This window comes from Oncorhynchus gorbuscha, linkage group LG10 (assembly GCF_021184085.1).
Source record: "Oncorhynchus gorbuscha isolate QuinsamMale2020 ecotype Even-year linkage group LG10, OgorEven_v1.0, whole genome shotgun sequence".
Classification (NCBI taxonomy): domain Eukaryota; kingdom Metazoa; phylum Chordata; class Actinopteri; order Salmoniformes; family Salmonidae; genus Oncorhynchus; species Oncorhynchus gorbuscha.
The window spans coordinates 10,501,635-10,527,774 of record NC_060182.1 but is presented as its reverse complement, the minus strand read 5'-3'; the positions used below and the strand labels follow the sequence as shown (position 1 = coordinate 10,527,774).

Here is a 26,140-nt window from a genome sequence, read left to right as displayed (position 1 = left end):
TTCCTCACCTTCCTCATGATCATTGATGCCCCACGAGGTGAGATCTTGCATGGCGCCCCAGACCGAGGGTGATTGACAGTCATCTTGAACTTCTTCCATTTTCTAATAATTGCGCCAACGGCTGCCTTCTCACCAAGCTGCTTGCCTATTGTCCTGTAGCCCATCCTAGCCTTGTGCAGGTCTACAATTTTATCCCTGATGTCCTTACACAGCTCTTTGGTCTTGGCCAGTGTGGAGAGGTTGGAGTCTGTTTCATTGAGTGTGTGGACAGGTGTCTTTTATACAGGTAACGAGTTCAAACAGGTGCAGTTAATACAGGTAATAGGTGGAGAACAGGAGGGCTTCTTTAAGAAAAACTAACAAGTCTGTGAGAGCCGGAATTCTTACTTGTTGGTAGGTGATCAAATACTTATGTCATGCAATAAAATGCAAATTAATTACTTAATAATTTTTGTTTTAGATTCCGTCTCTCACAGTTGAAGTGTAACTACGATAAAAAATTACAGACCTCTACATGCTTTGTAAGTAGGAAAACCTGCAAAATCGGCAGTGTATCAAATACTCGTTCTTCCCACTGTATATCAGAATTATATTTTTAAGCATGTTTAAAGGCTATACAGTGTTGAGATTTACTTATTTTTTATTATAATATTTAAAAAATTTGACAAACAATGGAGTAAAATAAGCTATTTTGGGTTCTGATGAGGTACGACAGTGGAACTAAGCTCATGAGGAATTTGTGATATATTCTTCAAGAAACAATGGGTGTTATTTATTGAATTTACATGTCCAAAAATGGATATAATAACTGTAGATTGCACCTTTAGCCACACTAGTCATGGGAAGGGCAATTCTCAGAGGTAGCAGTTGGTCAGAGCCACAGCTATTTTCCACATTGACTGGAGTGATTAGAAATGAGAGGCACTTTTCCTCAGGTTGTGACCAGTGCCGTGACATGGATCCTTTAATTAGAGAACAACCAAAACACTACCGTCTTCTCCCACATTGATTCTTTCATATACATGAAAACAGCCAGACAAACATACACATGACACCACATGAAAAGCACCAACCATCATTAACAATCTACAGCCACTGTGAGCACTGTGTGGCAACAATCATATGAATTCTGCAGACCATGTATAAAGTGGTTTTCACCAATGTTTTTAGTTATCATACATAAGCATATCCTATTAAAAACACAATCATCAACTTAATTGAAACAGTAATGTACAAACAGGTTAAAGCAGATAGTATTTACTATATTTGCCATAAAAAACAAAACAATTTATAGTTAATTATCAAAGATCCCACAAATACTTATGCCCCAGCATGCAAACAAAAAAGCAGAGATGTTGCGGTTGTCAATGGTTACGTTGGCCATGTCGGAGGTAATATATCATAGACATGAAAGTTAAATACAAAATTAGACAGAAGTCTTCATTGTTAGTTAATATGAAATTTCCAACACCTAGATTATATTGGCTGACACCTGTATAATCTCACTTTATCTGGGGGACGTCTTCATCACAGATGTTCAATTTCTAAATGGGTTATTCATGATCCTGTAATGACATGAAAACTGGTCAAATAGTAGCTGTACATTACTGGGTGGAAAGGAGCTGTTGCATAATGATATAAATCAATGACAGGAAATGTGAAAAGAAGGATGCATAAATATAAACATTGACATTGTTTGTAAACCATGTGTTGCAGATATTGCTAATGGAAATTAAAAGTCCATGTTGCTTAGTTGAAAGAAAATCTTCCTGCTGTTTCTAAACTACCAAACGTGTGTCAGGACAAGCAACAGACAGAGAAGATGACATAATGCAAATGTATATATATATAATCAGAATAGAGATGACATCAAGGACATCTTTAACAACACCTCCCATTAGCCTTATAAAGAAAAGAGAAATGGAGAGACTTGCGCAAACTCCCAAGTATTTCAATCAAATGTTGTAACACTCCCACTTCAAAAAGGTACATTTAGTATCATTACACACAGTACCACTGTCGTTGGGAAGTAATAGGACTATGCTCAAAGACAGTGGTTCCCAACCAGGGACACTACCCACAGGGGGTACCTGGCCTACCCACAGGGGGTACCTGGCCTACCCACAGGGGGTACCTGGCCTACCCACAGGGGGTACCTGGCCTACCCACAGGGGGTACCTGGCCTACCCACAGGGGGTACCTGGCCTACCCACAGGGGGTACCTGGCCTACCCACAGGGGGTACTTGAAGATCCATGAAAACATAAGCTTTCTGGTAAAATATACATGGGGTACTTCAGGGGTACTCTGGGCAGAGAAAAATTCAGCTGATGGCACATTAACAGAGAAAGGTTGGGAACCACTGGTCTAAGACAAATACTGTTTGCAATGTGATATCAGTGTGGTAAAGTTGACTTTGAAGCTGCTAAGTGATGCAGTGTTCAGACTCCAGTCTTCTCTACTTATTGGGAACAGAGGTTATGTACTGTACAGTATTCTGCCCTGTCTCTGGATCAGTTGAATATAAACCTCGATATCAACAGATATGGTGAAGTATGACATATGAACATCAGGGATGCCAAGTACCACTTTGTCCATCAGAGGTCATAGGTCACAAGAAGTGTTATATTACAAAAAGAAAATGAACACTGCAAAGAAAAGGTTTCCAGGCTCCATTCAGGAGAGTGGAATCAGGCGGGGTGGGTGGGGGGGTATCGGCAAGAGAGGGTCATCCAAAGAAAAGGAGTATGGACAGGCTGGGGAGGACAGAGGGCAGGGGGATTGGGACAGGTTGGGACAGGTGAAGGCCTGTGTCTTGAGATGAGGTTCTCATGAAGTGCTCCGCTTGGTTCTGGAGTGCTGGATCAGCCACTGTAGCGTGATATCTGGAGGTGAAATAACAGATGTTTAAATGCCATGAAATACACAGGAAAACTAAAAAAAGGTAACATTTTCTGTGATATAAGCTAGAACAAGTCAGACGTCAGATTCTTACCGATGTTGTCCTTTTCCTTGCAGGAGATGGAGTAACAGCAGATCTCTCTGTCTTGGATGGCCGAGAGGTTCCTGTGGACCACAGAGGAGACATGAGCATCACAGAGACAGACCAGACCAGACAGACAGACAGACAGACAGACAGACAGAGAGCTGATTCTTACATTTTCTCAATCAGCTCCTTCTCATCAAGCGCTCCAGGAAGATCCCTCTTATTCCCCAAGACAAGAACCTGTGAGGAGGAAACAACATTAATGAATCTTTCTTTAGACACTCAAGGGGAGCCCTGCATGACAAGACCAAGCAGTAGCAGAGGAAACACCGGAACGTTGGACAAAGTCCAGTAGTAGACCTACTGTAGCTACTAGATCAGCTAGCACTGTATGGGGGGGGGGGGGGGGGGGGGTACTCACAGGAATACCCTGGAGCTGGGGCTTGTCCAACAGGTTGTGTAGTTCATTTTTAGACGCCTCTGTCTTCTCTGGGTCAGCTGCATCAACCATGTACCTTAAAAATGATATGGTTTCAAAAGTTACGATAAATAGCCTTATTTGAAATAAGCTACCAATATAATGGACCACTCCCTGCACAAGGGACTGGGAGGATGCTGTTACTCACACAATGGCACTGACTCCTCTGCAGTATCGCTCCCACATGCTCCTGAATCGAGGCTGACCGCCGATATCCCACAGCTAAGAAGAATGAGATCAAAACATCAGCGCAGCATTGACACGGCATAGCTAATCAGTTGTCAACCTTTCACAATTAATAAAATAGCTTAAGTGAGTCACAGTCAATCACAGGGACCATCCAACATCCCCCCCTCCACTTCATACTACTCCCTCTGTAAGCAAATAAGACATGAATCAAGAGATGACCATGAAGTGGCCTGACCTCTAACCTGGCAGTATACGGACCTTGATGGTGACATTTCCCTTGGTGATCTTCCTCATGTTGAAGCCCACTGTGGGAATCATGTCTTCGCTGAACTGACCCGACTGCAAAGCAAGGGGAAAGAATAAAGGGGGGTTACATTTTAAGTTATGTTCAAATCATCTGGGCCCAGTTTTTCAAAAGTACTCTCGGATATGGTTAATTCACAGAAAGAATAGAACAGTTGATTTATTGACTTGAATGGGGACTCCTGTTCTATTAATTACATTTCTATGAATTTAATAGTATTTGATAGCCAAAATCCAGATTGATGACTTATTAAAAAACTGGGGCCTGGCAAAATGACTTAAATGTCAAATGTAACTAGCTATGGTTAATAACATATGTACTGAAATATGGTAATGTTGCTCATAAAACTGTTGTCCTAGTCAATTCAGGAAAGAGAGAAGACACAGACAAGATTGAATGCACATCAAGTGAACTGAATGAATACACCTGCGTGTCTTGACTAAATGTGATGATGGACTAACGTTATACTGCTTCATGCCTCATGTGCATGTCGTTAGCTAACCAAACGAGCCAGGATCATCGCCACCGCCCGAGCATGTCTGGGACCAGACATGGTCATTACAAAACATCAGGTTACAGAAACACGATTGAAACATATAAACATGGTTATGATAGCAGAAGCTAGTTAAACACGAGCAAACATCTCGATCTGTTTTAACAACAACGGACACCATCAGAAAACAGCAGATTGACCGTACCGCGATCACGTTAACGAAAGTTGTCTTGCCCGAATACTGGAGTCCCACCAATGTTAACTCCATCTCTTCCTTCCAAAACAGTGCTTTGAACCAGTCAAGGAGCTTGTTGATCAATGCGATCATCCTGGGCGCGTTGTGATGGCACTGCTACTGGAGCCTGTTAGCCTGTTAGCCTCGACAAGTTTGTCTAGCTATAACTATCTAGGTTGCAGTGACAACACAGGGTACAGGATGTATTACTAACGGTGGAATAACGTGAATATTCACCAAACAAACTGTTTTGTGCGCAAGTATTGGCACTGTTATTTTTTTTAAAAAAAGTAAGTTGTAGTTATCTGCCTTGTTTACTACGCCTCCTTCCTCCCTGTTTGTCTTTTCCTGCCTGACAAGGGTCGTCACTGGTTACTACAGCCACAAAGTCATAAACCCTGCCCATTTATACAATTTATGTTCTTAACGTGTGATTTGTAAGCCTAACCTTAACCATAACCTTAACCACATGCTAACCGTATGCCCAAACTAAAATGAACACCAAAAAACACATTTTTGTTTTCATGTATTTTTTCGAAAAAGACCATTTTGACTTTGTGGCTGTGGTAAGTGTTAAGGGTTGTTCTTCCTCATTGGGTGGGGTTTCAGAATCGCATCAGCCACAAACAAGTATTTGCATCAGCGTCTCGTCAGCAACATTAAAAAAGTACTTCTGGTCACGCAATTTCGGATTATTTTCAAAACAAAAGTGCCCCACGTGTCACAATATCAAATCATATGTTATTTGTCAACCTGCTCCACTACAGCCCCGTCGATGAGAATGGGGGCGTGGCTCGGTCCTCCTTTTACCGTAGTCCACAATCATCTCCTTTGTCTTGATCACATTGAGGGAGAGGTTATTAACCTGGTACCACACTGCCAGGTCTCTGACCTCCTCCCTATAGACTGTCTCATCGTTGTCAGTGATCAGGTCTACCACTGTTATCCTGTATTTATTCATGATATATGACAAATAATTGTCTAAACATTACCAAAGATTCACATTTTTTCATATTTAAGTATCATTTGCATTAAATGTTCCAAAGTGAAATAAATAGCCACAATGTGAATCACTGTATATGCAGTACATATTGGCTTATAGAGCAAAGACTATTAGGACAGCAACACTCTGTATATTCAGAGCTCCATGAAATGACACCACATTCTTCAGATCCCAACCCCACTTTTACATCGGCACAGAATAGTTTTTTCTCTATAAGGCAATATGTAATTTATAGCCCTACAGTGTATTGCATTGGGAGAAATGGAATGAGTGGAGTAGAAAGGGCTGCTGGGTATTTAGACCACAATCAGAAATAACACCATATACTGTATATAGACTCTAGTGCTAGATCAATAGGGTCTGTACAATATATTTACTTAATATTCAGCCATTTCTCAATGTGCTCCAACATTTAATATTATTTATCACATATAAAGAAGCAATTCTCTTTAGTTTAGATTGATGTAGTTTTGTAACACTATTTTAACATTATGCTCTCTGCAAAGCTGCACAAATGATTGATTTCGTATCATATGCATAGTGTTTTACTGCAGACTTTTATTTTGAAGGAAAATTCAGAAAACCGGAGTTCTCGATGTTGCTTCCGGGACTCTAATGTTGCTGCCATGATTGCTAATCAGAAACACCAAGTGAGAGAGGCGCTCGATAAAGAGGGACTCACCGCAAATGATGTTCTCAATTCACGACACTTGCCCTCTGCTGGAGAGAAGGGGATCGTCACCGTAGCTCTTCTGCCTTTCACTTTCGGTTTTACATATCAACATTTATTGATCAATTCTGTTTTACATATAAATATGTATTTATTAATCAATTAGCAAATCAACCTGGAACCTAGAAAAACAATCAATTATAACCTACTACACTACCGTTCAAAAGTTTGGGGTCACTTAGAAACGTCCCTGTTTTTGAAAGAAAAGCACATTTTTTGTCCATTAAAATAACATCAAATTGATCAGAAATACAGTGTAGACATTGTTAATGTTGTAAATGACTATTATAGCTGGAAATGGCAGATTTTTTATGGAATATCTACATAGGCGCACAGAGGCCCATTATCAGCAACTATCACTCCTGTGTTCCAATGGCACGTTATGTTAGCTAATCCAAGTTTCTCAATTTAAACGGCTAATTGATCATTAGAAAACACTTTTGCAATTATGTTAGCAGCTGAAAACTGTTGTTCTTATTAAAGAAGCAATAAAACTGGCTTCTTTAGACTAGTTGAGAATCTGGAGCATCAGCATTTGTGGGTTCGATTACAGGCTCAAAATGGCCAGAAACAAAGACCTTTCTTCTGAAACTCGTCAGTCTATTCTTGCTCTGTAAAAAAATGAAGGCTATTCCATGCGAGAAATTGCCAAGAAACTGAAGATCTCGTACAACGCTGTGTACGACTCCCTTCACAGAACAGAGCAAACTGGCTCTAACCAGTAACCCCGGTGCACAACTGAGCAAGAGGACAAGTACATTAGAGTGTCTAGTTTGAGAAACAGATGCCTCACAAGTCCTCAACTGGCAGCTTCATTAAATAGTACCCGCAAAACACCAGTCTCAACGTCAACAGTGAAGTGGCAACTCCGGGATGCTGGCCTTCTAGGCAGAGTTGCAAAGAAAAAGACATATCTCAGACTGGCCAATAAAAATAATAGATTAAGATGGGCAAAAGAGCACAGACACTGGAAAGAGGAACTCTGCCTAGAAGGCCAGCATGCCGGAGTCATCTCTTCGCTGTTGACGTTGAGACTGGTGTTTTCCATAAAAAATCAGCCGCAATAGTCATTTACAACATCAACAATATCTACACTGTATATCTGATCAATTTTATGTTCATTTAATGGACAAAAAAATTGCTTTTCTTTCAAAAACAAGGACATTTCTAAGTGACCCCAAACATTTGAACTGTGGTGTATGTATTTTGTCTTCAGAATGTCAAATAGACTGTAATTAATTAAAGCCAAGGGCATAACATATTTATTATCAGGGTAGCAAATATGGACAAAATGATTATTCATGAATTTCAATACAATTCAAACCAGTCCAACGTGCCCATAAAAATGCTGAAATAACTGTCACAGTCAAGGGGATGAGATTGCCACAGACAGCACATGAGCAGAGTTCCAGAATCTTGTTCTCCCATACAGAAAGACAGAGTTCCAGAATCTTGTTATCCTATACAGAAAGACAGAGTTCCAGAATCTTGTTCTCCCATACAGAAAGACAGAGTTCCAGAATCTTGTTCTCCCATACAGAAAGACAGAGTTCCAGAAGCTTGTTCTCCCATACAGAAAGACAGAGTTCCAGAATCTTGTTATCCCATACAGAAAGACAGAGTTCCAGAAGCTTGTTCTCCCATACAGAAAGACAGAGTTCCAGAAGCTTGTTCTCCCATACAGAAAGACAGAGTTCCAGAAGCTTGTTCTGCCATACAGAAAGACAGAGTTCCAGAATCTTGTTCTCCCATACAGAAAGACAGAGTTCCAGAATCTTGTTATCCCATACAGAAAGACAGAGTTCCAGAATCTTGTTCTCCCATACAGAAAGACAGAGTTCCAGAAGCTTGTTCTCCCATACAGAAAGACAGAGTTCCAGAAGCTTGTTCTCCCATACAGAAAGACAGAGTTCCAGAAGCTTGTTCTCCCATACAGAAAGACAGAGCTTCAGCTGGGCTTTCACTGTCACCGCGTTTCTCCTGTAGTACTGCCAGTCTGGACAGGGACAGGGACAGGGACAGGGCTCTCTGAGCCACAGTCTGTGTTCACCAGCTGTCGGCTGTACTGGGCCAGGGTAAGGTACAGGAACTGGTACTGCTCACTGGTCTGTATCATACCACCCCTGACAAAACAAACAATCAATCAATCACATATATTTTATAAAGCCTTTTATACATCACCAGTTGTTACAAAGTGATTTACAGATACCCAGCCTAGAACCCCAAAGAGCAACACAGATACCCAGCCTAGAACCCCAAAGAGCAACACAGATACCCAGCCTAGAACCCCAAAGAGCAACACAGATACCCAGCCTAGAACCCCAAAGAGCAACACAGATACCCAGCCTAGAACCCCAAAGAGCAACACAGATACCCAGCCTAGAACCCCAAAGAGCAACACAGATACCCAGCCTAGAACCCCAAAGAGCAACACAGATACCCAGCCTAGAACCCCAAAGAGCAACACAGATACCCAGCCTAGAACCCCAAAGAGCAACACAGATACCCACCCTAGAACCCCAAAGAGCAACACAGATACCCACCCTAGAACCCCAAAGAGCAACACAGATACCCAGCCTAAAACCCCAAAGAGCAACACAGATACCCAGCCTAAAACCCCAAAGAGCAACACAGATACCCAGCCTAGAACCCCAAAGAGCAACACAGATACCCAGCCTAGAACCCCAAAGAGCAACACAGATACCCAGCCTAAAACCCCAAAGAGCAACACAGATACCCAGCCTAGAACCCCAAAGAGCAACACAGATACCCAGCCTAGAACCCCAAAGAGCAACACAGATACCCAGCCTAAAACCCCAAGGAGCAACACAGATACCCAGCCTAAAACCCCAAAGAGCAACACAGATACCCAGCCTAGAACCCCAAAGAGCAACACAGATACCCAGCCTAAAACCCCAAGGAGCAACACAGATACCCAGCCTAAAACCCCAAAGAGCAACACAGATACCCAGCCTAGAACCCCAAAGAGCAACACAGATACCCAGCCTAGAACCCCAAAGAGCAACACAGATACCCAGCCTAAAACCCCAAAGAGCAACACAGATACCCAGCCTAGAACCCCAAAGAGCAACACAGATACCCAGCCTAGAACCCCAAAGAGCAACACAGAGCGGCAGAGAGTGAAGGAGCAGCATCCCCAAGCTCCACATCTAAGATCCCTATCACTACAGCACTTTTTAAATAACTCAAGACACATTTCAAATGTATTGTTTGAAGCAAGGTGCTCACTTGATATTTTACTTGATAGAAACAGAGTTTGATTGAAACGTGCCTGGCGCTTTACTACCAGCAGCAGGGCAGTGTGTTGTAGCTAGTACCTGTCGAGGCGTAGCTTGCAGACGATTCCAAGCACGTCAGCCTTACTGGTGTGTTTTAGCTGCAGGCATCCAATGCTGCTGGCGATGAAACAACCTGTTCTACCAATCCCTGCACTGTAGTGGAGAGCATATGACAAATTAAGTCACGTAGAGTCACAGCATGTCTGACTCCAACCGGATCCTCCTGACAACCTGTTCTACCAGTCACCCCTTTTTAAAATGTGAAAGGAACGTGAAGGCAGCCAGGGGTCTTATAATAAACAACACAGACAGAGAAACACGTGATGGAGACACTGGAAATCCTAAGAGTCTTCAGACAACGGTCCTAAATTAGCAGAGCAGAAATTTGACGAACTGACTTGTTGGAAAGGACATGTATCTATTCTCCAGTCTCTGCTACATTATTTGCCTGCAATACACAATCCACATACAGAACATACACGTATCGAACACAAAACAACATTAATTCCATAGCATTCACCTTTGACGTCAGTAAGTGAACTCAAGCTAGTCGCGGTAAATCATTATTGTGAGAAGTTAATTCTGACTGACATGGTCTGTGAAATGGAGCCTCCCTTAAGGGTGTCCACATACTTTTGTATATATACTGTATAAACACACAGGAAGCGAGAACCGTTCAATTAGCCTCGGACTGTTTTCTTATCAAGGACATTCTATAACATATGCCAATGTTAGTTCTCTCACATTTACCAAAGTGACAGTTAATGAGAGCCAGTGTTAAGGGTTGTGAGAGCCAGTGTTAAGGGTTGTGTTAATGAGAGACAGTATTAAGGGTTGTGTTAATGAGAGCCAGTGTTAAGGGTTGTGAGAGCCAGTGTTAAGGGTTGTGTTAATGAGAGCCAGTGTTAAGGGTTGTGAGAGCCAGTGTTAAGGGTTGTGTTAATGAGAGCCAGTATTAAGGGTTGTGTTAATGAGAGCCAGTGTTAAGGGTTGTGTTAATGAGAGCCAGTGTTAAGGGTTGTGTTAATGAGAGCCAGTGTTAAGGGTTGTGTTAATGAGAGCCAGTATTAAGGGTTGTGTTAATGAGAGCCAGTGTTAAGGGTTGTGAGAGCCAGTGTTAAGGGTTGTGTTAATGAGATCCAGTGTTAAGGGTTGTGTTAATGAGAGCCAGTGTTAAGGGTTGTGTTAATGAGAGCCAGTGTTAAGGGTTGTGTTAATGAGAGCCAGTGTTAAGGGTTGTGAGAGCCAGTATTAAGGGTTGTGTTAATGAGAGCCAGTGTTAAGGGTTGTGTTAATGAGAGCCAGTATTAAGGGTTGTGTTAATGAGAGCCAGTGTTAAGGGTTGTGTTAATGAGAGCCAGTGTTAAGGGTTGTGTTAATGAGAGCCAGTGTTAAGGGTTGTGTTAATGAGAGCCAGTGTTAAGGGTTGTGTTAATGAGAGCCAGTGTTAAGGGTTGTGTTAATGAGAGCCAGTGTTAAGGGTTGTGTTAATGAGAGCCAGTGTTAAGGGTTGTGTTAATGAGAGCCAGTGTTAAGGGTTGTGTTAATGAGAGCCAGTGTTAAGGGTTGTGTTAATGAGAGCCAGTGTTAAGGGTTGTGTTAATGAGAGCCAGTTTTAAGGGTTGTGAGAGCCAGTATTAAGGGTTGTGTTGATGAGAGCCAGTGTTAAGGGTTGTGTTAATGAGAGCCAGTATTAAGGGTTGTGTTAATGAGAGCCAGTTTAAGGGTTGTGTTAATGAGAGCCAGTGTTAAGGGTTGTTTTAGTGTGGACCTGCAATGGACGATGGTGGTTCCTAGGCCGGGGTGGGACTGCTTGTGTTCCTCCACGTCCGCCACCAGTCTGAGCAGAGGTCCAGTACATTCTGGAGTCTGGTGGTCTGGCCATGTGGAGTACCAGTAGTGCCTCACCTGCCTGCTCTCTGAGCCCACCTGTAGGACACATTGTTGTTCGTAAGTTAACTGCTTCATTCATCCATCCATCCGTCCCTTCGTTCATCCATCCATCCCTTCATTCATACATACATGCCTTCATCTATCCATCCATCCATCCCTACATTCATCCATCCATCCATCCCTTCGTTCATCCATCCAACCCTTCATTCATACATCCATCCATTCCTAAATTCATCCATCCATCCCTACATTCATCCATCTATCCCTTCGTTCATACATCCATCCATCCCTACATTCATCCATCCATCCATCCCTTCTTTCATCCATCCATCCATCCATTCATCCCTACATTCATCCATCCACCCGTCCCTTCGTTCATCCATCCATCCCTTCATTCATACATCCATCCATTCCTACATTCATCCATCCATCCATCCCTTCATTAATTCATCCATCCATCCATCCATCCATCCATTAATCCATCCATCCATCCATCCATCCATTCATCCATCCATCCATCCATCCATCCATCCATCCATCCATCCATCCATCCATCCATCCATCCATCCCTACATTAATCCATCCATCCATCCATCCATCCATCCATCCATCCATCCATCCATCCATCCATCCATTAATCCATCCATCCATCCATCCATCCATCCATCCATCCATCCATCCATCCATCCCTACATTAATCCATCCATCCATCCATCCATCCATCCATCCATCCATCCATCCATTCATCCATCCATCCCTACATTAATCCATCCATCCATCCATCCATCCATCCATCCATCCATCCATCCATTAATCCATCCATCCATCCATCCATCCATCCATCCATCCATTCCATCCATCCATCCATCCATCCATCCATCCATCCATCCATCCATCCATCCATCCATCCATCCATCCATTAATCCATCCATCCATCCATCCATCCATCCATCCATCCATCCATCCATCCATCCATCCATTAATCCATCCATCCATCCATCCATCCATCCATCCATCCATCCATCCATCCATCCATTCATCCATCCATCCATCCATCCATCCATTCATTAATTCATCCATCCATCCATCCATCCATCCATCCATCCATCCATCCATCCATCCATCCATCCATCCATCCCTACATTAATCCATCCCATCCATCCATCCATCCATCCATCCATCCATCCCTACATTAATCCATCCATCCATCCATCCATCCATCCATCCATTCATTCATTCATGCATTCATTTATTCATCCTTCCATCCCTTCTTTCATTCAGAAGTTTTGAAGTTCTGAAACTAGTGTAACCCAGAGCTTTTACTGGCATTATGAGATGTTCAGACAACAATAACCTACTATCTCACCTGAATAATTATGTCTCGAATTGTGTAGCCATCACATTCTTTCACAATGGCCACTCTGAGCTCAAATCTGCCATAGCTGCCCTCCTTCTCTGGCCAGTAAAGCTCACACTTCTGAAACACAGAACACACTTTCTGTATACTTCAGACATGACCCAAAGTCTCTATCAAGGATTTTATAAACCATCTCTGCTTTATCACCAATGGGTCTGTCAAAGGAAACCCGTTACACTTCAAGATTTATTGACACATCAATCTAAGAAACAGAATAAAAAAATTGCCATCAAAATCTGTCAGTTTAAGGTAGAGATATCTTTTTACATGGGCTGTGCGTCTCAACCCACTGCATCCGCCTATGTCGGCCTCTCCCATCTGCGGTGGAAGGTGGCCGAGCCACAGCCGTGTTTGTCAGACCATGAGACATTCCATCTGCGGTGGAAGGTGGCCGAGCTACAGCCGTGTTTGTCAGACCATGAGACAACCCATCTGCGGTGGAAGGTGGCCGAGCTACAGCCGGGTTTGTCAGACCAGGAGACAACCCATCTGCGGTGAGACAACCCATCTGCGGTGAGACAACCCATCTGCGATGGAAGGTGGCCGAGCCACAGCGGTGTTTGTCAGACCAGGAGACATCCTGAAAATTGGTCTTCTCACGAAAACGTCCATGCAAATGAATAGGACCACTCAACAGAAAGATAAGATTCTCACAAACCTTATTCCTTATGATACATTTTTTGACTCTTTGTTGCCATTTATTGATGTGTTTCTATGGGCTTTAGTAGGAAAGGCCAAATTCAATATTTTATGCCCCCAAAAATGTATATATATATATATATATATATATATATATATATATATATATATATATATATATATATATATATATATATATATATATATATATATATATATATATATACAGTTGAAGTCTGAGATTACATACACTTAGGTTGGAGTCATTAAAACTAGTTTTTCAACCACTCCACAAATGTTCTGATAACAAACTATGGATTTGACAAGTCGGTTAGGACATCTACTTTGTCCATGACACAAGTAATTTTTCAAACAATTGTTTACAGACAGATTATTTCACTTATAATTCAATGTATCACAATTCCAGTGGGTCAGAAGTTTACATACACTAAGTTGACTGTGCCTTTAAACAGCTTGGAAAATTCCAGAAAATGATGTCATGGCTTTAGAAGCTTCTGATAGGCTAATTGTGGATGTATTTCAAGGACTACCTTCAAACTCAGTGCCTCTTTGCTTGACATCATGGGAAAATCAAAAGAAATTAGCCAAGACCTCAGAAATAAAATCGTTGACCTCCACAAGTCTGGTTCATCCTTGGGAGCAATTTCCAATGCCTGAAGGTACCATGTTCATCTGCACAAACAATAGTACGCAAGTATAAACACCATGGGACCACACAGCCGTCATACCGTACAGGAAGGAGACACGTTCTGTCTCCTAGAGATGAACGTACTTTGGTGCAAAAAGTGCAAATCAATTCCAGAACAAAAGCAAAGGACCTTGTGAAGATGCTGGTTCAAAAGTATTTATATCCCCATAAAACGAGTCCTATATCGACATAACTTGAAAGGCCGCTCAGAAATGAAGAAGCCACTGCTCCGAAAGCTCCCATAAAAAAAGCCAGACTATGGTTTGCAACTGCACATGGGGAAAAAGATTGTACATCAAACAAAAATATAACTGTTTGGCCATAATGACCATTGTTATGTTTGGAGGAAAAAAGGGGATGCTTGCAAGCCGAAGAACACCATCCCAACTGTGAAGCACGGGGGTGGCAGCATCATGTTGTGGGTGTGCTTTGCTGCAGGAGGGACTGGTGCACTTCACAAAATAGATAGCATCTTGAGGTAGGAAAATTATGTAGATATATTGAAGCAACATTTCAAGACATCTGTCAGGAAGTTAAAGCTTGGTCGCAAATGTGTCTTCCAAATGGACAATGACCCCAAGCATACTTCCAAAGTTGTGGAAAAATGGCTTAAGGACAACAAAGTCAAGGTATTGGAGTGGCCATCACAAAGCCCTGACCTCAATCCCATAGAAAATGTGTGTGTGAGCAAGGAGGCCTACAAACCTGACTCAGTTACACCCACTCTGTCAGGAGGAATGGGCCAAGATTCACCCAATTTAATGTGGGAAGCTTGTGGAAGGCTACCTGACACTTTTGACCCAAGTTAAACAATTTAAAGGCAATTGACTGTATGTAAACTTCTGACCCACTGGAAATGTGATGAAAGAAATAAAAGCTGAAATAAATCATTCTCTCTACTATTATTCTGACATTTCACATTCTTAAAATAAAGTGGTGATCCTAACTGACTTAAGACAGGGAATTTTTATTAGGATTAAATGTCAGGAATTGTGAAAAACTGAGTTTAAATGTATTTGGCGAAGGTGTATGTAAACTTCCGACTTCAACTGTATATGTACAAAAAATATATTTATTTTTTGTTTTACATAAAGGGGTCCTAAAATTTGAAATCAAATAGCTAAATGAACTAAATGAAATAGCTAAAGGGGGGGGGGTGTTCTACTAAGCTGAAATATGGATTGTTTTAACAACCTCTACTAGTGTAGTAGAACCCCCCCCCACACACAGCTTAGACTTTTAGAGGTTAGGAGAGAAATGGAAGCAGGATGGGATTTCACCTCCTTCTTCTCCTTCAGCTTGGTGATCATGACAATGGTGGTGGATCTCTCCTGCCACACCATTTCCCAGAAGTCGTGCACGGTGTTGAGCATGGGGCCCTGGGTGGCGATGTAGGCGCTAGGTGCACCGTTGTAACCCTGCGTGGGCGACAGCAAGATATGTGGCTGTGTCATTTCCACTTTGACTTCCTGTGGGTTTCCTTGGTTGACATCATGATACACCCACGTGAGTCAACTATATCACTCTCCACATCCTTAACATCCTCTGTGCAATGCGTATGCTAATACTTTCACACAACCTTTTATATAAATTTTTATGACCTTTTATGACTTCATGTTCACCTACTTACACTTCTTCATCCCCATAAGGGTCTAGAATGACTTTACGTCTGTGTAACTTAAACACAATTAAAAACCAATGACCCTCTTAATTACAGGTGGTTCTAACCTTTATGTAGTTAGCGTTGATGTATCTCCCAGTATCACCCGCCTCCTCTGCTGCGGGGTTCCTCAGACACACACGGGTCTCAGGGTCTGGTTAAACATGATTAGAGTTTATACATAGGTTATTATATGTATGGGTGGTCCTTCTGTAGCTCAGTTGGTAGAGCATGGTGCTTGTAACGCCAGGGTAGTGGGTTTGATTCCCGGGACCACCCATACGTAGAATGTATGCACACATGACTGTAAGTCGCTTTGGATAAAAGCGTCTGCTAAATGGCATATATTATTATTATATATTATATATTGTCTGGGTGCTAGTGTGTTTCAGCATTTATCAACTTATGCTTATCAATTTTACTTAGTCACTCACTTGGCAGTATGGTCTTGTATCTGTCCTTTAAAGCTCGTCCTGGAATATCCAGCTCTGAAGGGTTCACAAAGTTTGGAGGAATTTTCTGTTGGAAAAAACGGACAGGCTTAAGGTCCAGATTTAACTTGATCCTGCTTGCAGTCAATTGTCTGCACATAGTAACAGTTACAGTAGATGCCAACCTGGTACTCTGAGTTCAGCCTGCTGGTCTCTTCAGACGCCTCCTGCAGCTGAGAGGGGGTCAGAGGGCGTGTTGAGGTCCTCAGCAGGTGGAGGATGGTCTCTCTGGGAGTGGAGATGGAGCATAGGGTCTCCACTGCTTCCAGACTGAGACTGCTCACGCCCAGCACCAGGGACACATTGGATCCCCGTCTGAGGATTATTGGAACCACAGAGAGGACAAAACGATCAAGGACTCTATATGCATTTACGTAATGTATCACTTATAGTTTATCATAAAATATATTTAGATTTGTTAAAACATTTTTTGGGTTACTGCATGATTCCATACGTGTTATTTCATAGTTTTGATATCTTCACTATTATTCTACAATGTAAAAAAAACGTAAAAATAAAGAAAAACCCTTGAATGAGTAGGTGTGTCCAAACTTTTGACTGGTACTGTAGTTTATCATGGCCTTGATGACAGTACTGTGAGTTGAATATTATGGATGTGTGTACCTCTCCTGGAGCCGGACTGTTTTGCGAGGGGCTGTAGCAGCAGGGCAGGAAGCTGACTGGTCTTTGTCCACAGGGTGTGATGTTGATGATGATGATGTGGATTCTACTGACTCACTCATGGTGCTGTGTTGAATTACTGGTTGAATTGAGTGAAAACAATCCCAAGACAGAGAGAGAGAGAGAGAGAGAGAGAGAGAGAGAGAGAGACAGAGACAGAGAGAGAGACAGCGAGAGACAAAGAGGGAGGAGAGAGAGAGAGACAGATAGGGAGGGAGGGAGAGAGGGGAGGAGGGAGGGAGGGAGAGAGAGAGAGAGAGAGAGAGAGAGAGAGAGAGAGAGAGAGAGAGAGAGAGAGAGAGAGAGAGAGAGAAGAAGGGGGAGAGCGAGAGAGAGGGGGAGGGAGGGAGAGAGAGAGGGAGAGAGAGAGAAAGAGAGGGAGGGAGGGTGGTGAGAGGGAGAGAGGGAGAGAAGGGGAGAGATCACATTATTCCCTTACTATGCCTACACAGTGAACACACCACAAAAGTAATTCAATTCAGATGGAATTTAAAATATTTCACCCTACTTGTCAACTCTTCTTGTCAAAAGAACAGCAGTTAATGAAAGATCTCACATCCCCTGAAACTGACATTCACAACACATGACACGCAGTAGAGAAACACCATTGACTAAACATTTATTTTTCAGATCATCAGACATCATTTCTCTCCTTTGTTGCCTGATTGTCGCTAAACTAGGATCTATCCATACCTGAATCCTGGTCTGTCAACATGTCAGAGTAATCCTAAACCAAATGAAATGTCTGCCATTGACATGAACCAACCACAATGAGAAACAGAAAGAGAGGGAGAGGGAGAGAGAGAGTAGCACAGTGAGAAGTAGAGAGAGAGCAGGCACAGACATGCAGTCTTTTTGACACAGTGACTCAGTATGTTAGTAGCTAGCCTCTTCTTTGGCTTCAAGTGCACATGTCTAAACGTGAGAGTGGATCAATCACTGTGAAGTTCCTGGAGGGAAAAGAAGGGAGAGAATGTTGTAAAGCTGTTGTTGTAAAGCTGGTATTGTAAAGCTGGTATTGTAAAGCTGGTGTTGTAAAGCTGGTATTGTAAAGCTTTTATTGTAAAGCTGGTGTTGTAAAGCTGGTATTGTAAAGCTGGTGTTGTAAAGCTGGTATTGTAAAGCTTTTATTGTAAAGCTGGTGTTGTAAAGCTGGTATTGTAAAGCTGTTGTTGTAAAGCTGGTATTGTAAAGCTGTTGTTGTAAAGCTGGTATTGTAATGCTGGTGTTGTAAAGCTGTTGTTGTAAAGCTGGTATTGTAAAGCTGGTATTGTAAAGCTGGTGTTGTAAAGCTGGTATTGTAAAGCTTTTATTGTAAAGCTGGTGTTGTAAAGCTTTTATTGTAAAGCTGGTATTGTAAAGCTGGTGTTGTAAAGCTGGTGTTGTAAAGCTGGTCCTTCTGTAGCTCAGTTGGTAGAGCATGGCGCTTGTAACGCCAGGGTAGTGGGTTCGATTCCCGGGACCACCCATATGTAGAATGTATGCACACATGACTGTAAGTCGCTTTGGATAAAAGCGTCTGCTAAATGGCATATATTATTATTATTATTATTATATATTAAAGCTGGTATTGTAAAGCTGATATTGTAAAGCTGGTGTTGTAAAGCTGATATTGTAAAGCTGATATTGTAAAGCTGGTATTGTAAAGCTGGTATTGTAAAGCTGGTGTTGTAAAGCTGGTAGTGTGAAGTGGATGTTGTAACGCTGATATTGTAAAGCTGGTGTTGTAAAGCTAATATTGTAAAACTGGTATTGTAAAGCTGGTGTTGTAAAGCTGGTATTGTAAAGCTGGTAGTGTGAAGTGGATGTTGTAAAGCTGTTGTTGTAAAGCTGGTATTGTAAAACTGGTATTGTAAAGCTGGTGTTGTAAAGCTTGTATTGTAAAACTGGTATTGTAAAGCTGGTGTTGTAAAGCTGGTATTGTAAAGCTGATATTGTAAAGCTGGTATTGTAAAGCTGGTATTGTAAAGCTGGTATTGTAAAGCTGGTGTTGTAAAGCTGGTATTGTAAAGCTGATATTGTAAAGCTGGTATTGTAAAACTGGTATTGTAAAGCTGGTGTTGTAAAGCTGGTATTGTAAAGCTGATATTGTAAAGCTGGTATTGTGAAACTGGTATTGTAAAGCTGGTGTTGTAAAGCTGGTATTGTAAAACTGGTATTGTAAAGCTGGTGTTGTACAGCTGATATTGTAAAGCTGGTATTGTAAAGCTGGTGTTGTAAAGCTGGTAGTGTGAAGTGGATGTTGTAAAGCAGATGTTGTAAAGCTGGTATTGTAAAACTGGTATTGTAAAGCTGGTGTTGTAAAGCTGGTATTGTAAAACTGGTATTGTAAAGCTGGTATTGTAAAGCTGGTGTTGTAAAGCTGGTATTGTAAAACTGGTATTGTAAAGCTGGTGTTGTAAAGCTGGTATTGTAAAGCTGGTATTGTAAAGCTGGTGTTGTAAAGCTGGTATTGTAAAGCTGGTGTTGTAAAGCTGGTATTGTAAAGCTGGTGTTGTAAAGCTGGTAGTGTGAAGTGGATGTTGTAAAGCGGATGTTGTAAAGCTAGTGCTTGAAAGCTGTTTTTTTTGCCAATAGGTGAATCAGTAGAGTCATTCCTCAGTGACTCTAGGCTCAAGGCAGCTGCAAATATGCAATGAATTATTCATCATACTAACATAAACGTTCGCATACAGTATATTTGCTGATGAAGTCCTTGAAGCGGGATTGTATGACAGAAATAAATAACGTACCAAATAAACAAAATAGAAATAATCTCAGAGAAGTACAGTGCCTTACATTCACATATTCCCAATGTTGCATTACAGCTGGAATTTACACCCCATGATGTCAACGTGGAATAGGGGTTTTCATTAATATATATATATATATTTTTACTAATGACTGAAAAAAGAAAAATTGAATGTCTTGAGTCAATAAGTATTTAACCCCTTTGTTGTGGCAATCCTAAGTACGTTCAGGAGTGCAAATGTGCTTAACAAGTCACATAATAAGTTGCATGGAAGGACTCTGTGTGCAATAATATTGTTTAACATGATTTTTTAGTGACTACCTCATCTCTGTACCCCACACATTCAATTTATCTGTAAGTTCCCTCAGTCAAGCAGTGAATTCCAAACACAGATTCAACCACAAAGAGCAGGGAGGTTTTCCAATGCCTCACAAACAAGGTAATCTTTTGGTAGATGGGTAATAAAAAAAAAGCAGACATTGAATATTCCTTTTGAAGTGAAGTTATTCATTACACGTTGGATGGTGTATCAATACACCCAGTCACTACAAAGATACAGTCCTTCCTGACTCAGTGTATCAATACACCCAGTCACTACAAAGATACAGTCCTTCCTGACTCAGTGTATCAATACACCCCGTCACTACAAAGATACAGGTGTCCTTCCTGACTCAATTGCTATGAGCCAAAGGTGACTTTAAAGCAGTCACAGAGTTTAATGGCTGTGAAAGGAGAAATCTGAGGATGGATCAACAACATTGTAGTTACTCCACAATACTAACCTAACTGACAGAGTGAAAAGAAGAGAGCCTGTGCAATATACAAATATTCCAAAACATGCTTCCTGTTTGCAACAAGGCACTAAATGAATACTGCAAAAATGTGGCAAAGCAATTCACTTTTTGTCCTGAATAGAAAGTGTTATGTTTTTTGGGAAAATCCAATGCAACACATCACTGAGTACCACTCTTCATATTTTCAAGCATAGTGGTGGCTGCATCATGTTATGGGTATGTTTGTCATCGTTAAGGACGGGGGAATTTTTCAAGAATAAAAAAGAAATGGAATGAAGCTAAGCACAGGCAGACTTCAAGAGGAAACCTGGTTCTGTCTGCTTTCTACCAGACACTGGGAGATGAAGTCATATTTCAGCATGACAATAACCTAAAACACAAGGCAACACAAGGCGACTTCTACACTGGAGTTGCTTTGCAAGATTACAGTGAATGTACCTGAGTAGCTGAGTTACAGTTTTGACGTACAGGTAAATCTACTTGAAAATCTATGGCAAGACCTGAAAATGCAAAAGATCAACAACGAATTTGACAGATGTTTAAGAATTTTGAAAAGAATAATGGACAAATGTTGCACGATCCAGGTGTGGAAAGCTCTTAGAGACTTACCCAGAAAGACACCTGTAATCACTGCCAAAGGTGCTTCTACAATGTATAGACTCTTTCTAAATTTGCCAACATTTCTAAAAACATGTTTTCACTTTGTCATGATGGGGTATTGTGAGTAGATGGGTGAGAAAAATATATCAACGTAATCAATTTTGAATTCAGGCTGTAACACAACAAAAGGAGAATACATTCTGAAAGCACTGTAAATAGCTTTCAAGTTTGATATGAGCTCAAAAGCATTTTCAAAGAAAATATATATATTTTTTTCAAATAAAAATATTAACATTTAAAATATAAATATAAATAAGACTTCAGTGACTAATTAGAATATTAAATGATGAAGAGGTGATGTGTTTATTTATAGTTAAGCAATAAGGCCAGAGGGGCTGTGGTATATGGCCAATATACCACGGCTAATGGCTGTTCTTAAGCACGATGCAATGCAGAGTGCTGGAATACAGCTCTTAGCCGTGGTATATTGGCCATATGCTCACCCCGTTATCATCCAGAAGGTCAGTACAGGTGCATCAAAGCTGGCATTGAGAGATTGAAAAACAGCTTCTATCTCAAGGCCATCAGACTGTTAAATAGCCATCACTAGCACGTCAGAGGCTGCTGACCTATATACATAGACTTAAAATCACTGGCCACTTTAATAAATGGAACACTAGTCACTTTGATAGTGTCTACATATATCCTGCATTACCCATCTCATATATATATATATATATATATATATATATATATATATATATATATATATATATATATATATATATATATATATATACTGTTTTCCATACTATTCTACTGTATCTTAGTCTATGCTGCTCTGACATTACTCATCTCATATGTATATACTTTATTCCATACTATTCTATTGTATCTTAGTCTATATATTATTAATATATATATGTGTATTGGGTATATGTTGTGTAATAGTTAGACTACTTGTTAGATACCGCTGCACTGTCAGAGCTAGAAGCACAAGCATTTCTCTACACCCGCAATAACATCTGCTAATCACGCGTATGTGACCAATAAAACGTGATTTGATTTGATTTGACATACCACAAACCCCCCAGGTGACTTATTTCTATTATAAACTGGTTGTCAACATAATTAGAACAGTAGAAATACATATTTTGTCATACCTGTGATATGCGGTCTGATATACCACGGCTGCAGGCCAATCAGCATTCAGGGATCAAACCACCCAGTTTATAATTATTACATATAGCACAACAACAAAAAATATGGTAAGGAAGCTCAGAACATAACCGTACGCCGTCCTGTAATGATGGAAGACTGAGCTGAAATCATGCATCAGCTGGGCTGAAACGCTGCCTCAGACTGACTAGCGAGTCTTCCATGTTCTTGGCGAAAAAGTGAGGTTAATTCCAAGTGATATGATGACGGGGTAAACATTATAACAAGCTGAAGACAATCTGTAGTTTATCTGCAGGTACAGTACAGTATGCATATGCCTCTTGGTTGTCACTATCACACTGTCAATGAGATAGGCCCAGCAGGTAACTCACCAGCGCAAGGGGACTGCAGTCGAAGTTGGCCCTCAGTTATCGCCTCTCTCCTTGTGTTCCTGTGTACTGTGTGGATGTGTGTTGGACCAAGGTCTCAGTCCAGACGAGCCAGCAGCACAGACACAGGCAGGTTTGACTCTTTACTGCTTGGCTTTAGGGAAGCTTATGAGACAATCATTTTTTTCTTCCTTTTTTCTACCTCTCCACCGCTTCCTCTCTACCCACCCACCCACTCATACTCTCATACCCTCATTTCCACACACGCACACGCACACGTACACAAACACACACAACATTCAAGGCTGCCTCACCCCTGCAGACTCAGTGCCACTGGCTTTGTGTAACCTCCAAGGAGAGCACACTCACCTCAAATGTCAATTTTATGTTGGCTATTATTTTCTCTACAGCAACAAGGGACCAATGTCCACAATTACACCAATACAACCATTGAGTGAATAATATACTGTGTCAAATGTAAGAGCCCTATTGCAAGTATTTTCTCATTTCATCACAGTGTCTCCACAGTGCAAAAGTGAATAACAGTCGCTGTGGGCGAAATGGTCTAATGTTTATGAAATTGTCGTGAAAATAAGCATTGCTGTGATGGAAACAGCTGGGTGACAAAGTGAATAGCAGGGTTATTTTATTCATTCATTTATATAGCCTTTAGTTAACCAGGTAAGTCATTGATACCACATGATCTTTTACATAAACAACCTGAAATACATCAATAATGTTGATAGAACACAGGTATTAGTCTTCTTCCTGTAGAAACGCTAAATAGTTTCCTATTATGGGGCGGCTGATAAAGGTCCCTGTAGTCGGCCCTTCTCCTTGTTCGGGTGGGGTTCGGGTGGTGTTCGGGTGGTGTTCGGGTGGGGTTCGGGTGGGGTTTGGGTGGTGTTCGGGTGGGGTTCGGGTGGTGTTCGGGTGGTGTTCGGGTGGTGTTCGGGTGGGGTTCGGGTGGTGTTCGGGTGGTGTTCGGGTGGTGTTCGGGTGGTGTTCGGGGTTCGGGTGGGGTTCGGGTGGTGTTCGGGTGGTTTTCGGGTGGTGTTCGGGTGGTGTTCGGGGTTCGGGTGGTGTTCGGGTGGTGTTCGGGTGGTGTTCGGGGTTCGGGTGGTGTTCGGGTGGTGTTCGGGGTTCGGGTGGTGTTCGGGTGGTTTTCGGGTGGTGTTCGGGTGGTGTTCGGGGTTCGGGTGGTGTTCGGGGTTCGGGTGGTGTTCGGGTGGTGTTCGGGTGGTGTTCGGGTGGTGTTCGGGGTTCGGGTGGTGTTCGGGTGGTGTTCGGGGTTCGGGTGGTGTTCGGGGTTCGGGTGGTGTTCGGGTGGTGTTCGGGGTTCGGGTGGTGTTCGGGTGGTGTTCGGGTGGTGTTCGGGTGGTTTTCGGGTGGTGTTCGGCGGTCGACGTCACCGGCTTTCTAGTCACTACCGATTCATTTTTCTGTTTCGTTTTGTTTTGTTTGACTACACACACACACGTGTTTTACAGTCCCTCATTACATTCCCTATTTAACCATCTGACATACATTTCTGTTCTGTCTGTGATATTTCATATCATTAAGTGGTTGTGTTTGTGTTAGAGTTGTGTTGTATGTTCCTATTTGGAATTTTGCTTTATTCTTTGAGTAAAACTCAGTTGGATTACTCCATACCTGTGTCCTGCACCTGACTCCGCTTTCACTCTGCACCCAATCGCTGACAGCGGCAGGGTAGCCTAGTGGTTAGAGCGTTGGACTAGTAACCGAAAGGTTGCAAGTTCATATCCCCGAGCTGACAAAGTACAAATCTCTCGTTCTGCTCCTTAACAGGCAGTTAACCCACTGTTCCTAGGCTGTCATTGAACATAATAATTTGTTCTTAACTGACATGCCTAGTAAAATAAAAAATGATGTTGATTTACTGCAGTGCAATGTGGGTATTTCAACTAACAACCTGGTCATCAATGCTAAGACAAAAAGGACAGGTAAATATTACTGTAAGTTTGTGGAAGTGGAACTTTGGCACAAAACATTTGATTGTATATTAAAGCTCATAGTACCACGTTGGCGGTATTCACATTGGAGGCCTACAAGATGATCCATGTAGGTGGCCAATGCAACACATGAACTTGGTGAGGGTGAATGCTGTGATTATGCTTAATTCTAACGTAAGATCTACTATGCATCACCGTACAGCTATCACAGATGAGTCAGGCTTGTGGTGGTTGCTACGTGGGAGGTCAATCGGCCTGAATCTGGTAACAAGAGTTTGTGCAAGCCACTTCCTGTCATGCCAATACAACACTTCCTCTTGTTAACAGACATTCATTGGACTGCTTAAGTCACTAAGCCATACAGTGTTAGTCAGCCACATGATAAACATGAATGTAAATGCAGCGCCAGACTGTGAGACTGTAGATTTATAAGTCAGTTCCGTTATTAATGACGTTATTAAGGACGTTAATTAAGGACTACATCTCATGGACTTTGCCTGGATGGATTCAATAAATCAACGTAGCCCTAATGAAAGATACTGTGAGGCATACGGTACATGAGTAATCAATCATTTACATGATGTGGAAAATGTGAGTTGAAGCAAAGGTATTGTTCAACCTATAACCTTTAGTAGTGCTCTGAACAGTTGAATGGAGATCCATGTAGACCATTGCATGACCAGCTGTGATGATGAAATGTGTCCTTTCACGTCTCCTCCCCACGCAGGCCAGGCAATGAAATGTGTCCTTTCACATCTCCTCCCCACGCAGGCCAGGCAATGATATGTGTCCTTTCACGTCTCCTCCCCACGCAGGCCAGGCAATGATATGTGTCCTTTCACGTCTCCTCCCCACGCAGGCCAGGCAATGAAATGTGTCCTTTCACATCTCCTCCCCACGCAGGCCAGGCAATGATATGTGTCCTTTCACGTCTCCTCCCCACGCAGGCCAGGCAATGATATGTGTCCTTTCACGTCTCCTCCCCACGCAGGCCAGGCAATGATATGTGTCCTTTCACGTCTCCTCCCCACGCAGGCCAGGCAATGATATGTGTCCTTTCACGTCTCCTCCCCACGCAGGCCAGGCAATGATATGTGTCCTTTCACGTCTCCTCCCCACGCAGGCCAGGCATTGATATGTGTCCTTTCACGTCTCCTCCCCACGCAGGCCAGGCAATGATATGTGTCCTTTCACGTCTCCTCCCCACGCAGGCCAGGCAATGATATGTGTCCTTTCACGTCTCCTCCCCACGCAGGCCAGGCAATGATATGTGTCCTTTCACGTCTCCT

General features: G+C 42.1%; 2 protein-coding genes across 8 annotated transcripts; both read right to left on the bottom strand.

Moving 5' to 3' along the window:
- Window positions 1-931: 931 nt before the first annotated feature.
- On the bottom strand, window positions 932-5,071 carry LOC124045533 (ADP-ribosylation factor-like protein 8A). Of its 4 annotated transcripts, none has more exons than XR_006840862.1 (8): window positions 4,655-5,071; window positions 3,911-3,991; window positions 3,612-3,685; window positions 3,407-3,500; window positions 3,158-3,225; window positions 2,995-3,065; window positions 2,135-2,884; window positions 932-2,090 (listed from the first exon to the last, which is right to left on the bottom strand). XR_006840862.1 is itself a non-coding variant. In XM_046364880.1 (7 exons), exons 1-7 carry the CDS (start codon window positions 4,775-4,777, stop codon window positions 2,829-2,831), a joined length of 567 nt encoding a protein of 188 aa, XP_046220836.1. In that variant the 5' UTR covers window positions 4,778-5,071; the 3' UTR covers window positions 932-2,828. The 4 variants fall into 4 exon arrangements, 1 of the variants encoding a protein (XP_046220836.1); XR_006840863.1 differs by having other exon boundaries at window positions 2,157-2,884; XR_006840864.1 differs by having other exon boundaries at window positions 932-2,200; window positions 2,245-2,884.
- A 2,444-nt stretch (window positions 5,072-7,515) lies between these two features.
- LOC124045000 (tyrosine-protein phosphatase non-receptor type 7-like) lies at window positions 7,516-23,067 on the bottom strand. 4 transcript variants are annotated; one of them, XM_046364203.1, is made up of 11 exons: window positions 17,900-18,179; window positions 17,715-17,773; window positions 17,150-17,285; window positions 16,651-16,840; window positions 16,469-16,553; window positions 16,103-16,188; window positions 15,655-15,792; window positions 12,976-13,086; window positions 11,488-11,645; window positions 9,756-9,869; window positions 7,516-8,540 (listed from the first exon to the last, which is right to left on the bottom strand). In XM_046364203.1, exons 3-11 carry the CDS (start codon window positions 17,266-17,268, stop codon window positions 8,384-8,386), a joined length of 1,158 nt encoding a protein of 385 aa, XP_046220159.1. In that variant the 5' UTR covers window positions 17,269-17,285; window positions 17,715-17,773; window positions 17,900-18,179; the 3' UTR covers window positions 7,516-8,383. The 4 variants fall into 4 exon arrangements, with proteins under 4 accessions (XP_046220159.1, XP_046220157.1, XP_046220160.1 ...); XM_046364201.1 differs by lacking the exon at window positions 17,715-17,773; XM_046364204.1 differs by lacking the exon at window positions 17,900-18,179 and having other exon boundaries at window positions 17,715-17,791.
- Between the last annotated feature and the right edge of the window lie 3,073 nt (window positions 23,068-26,140).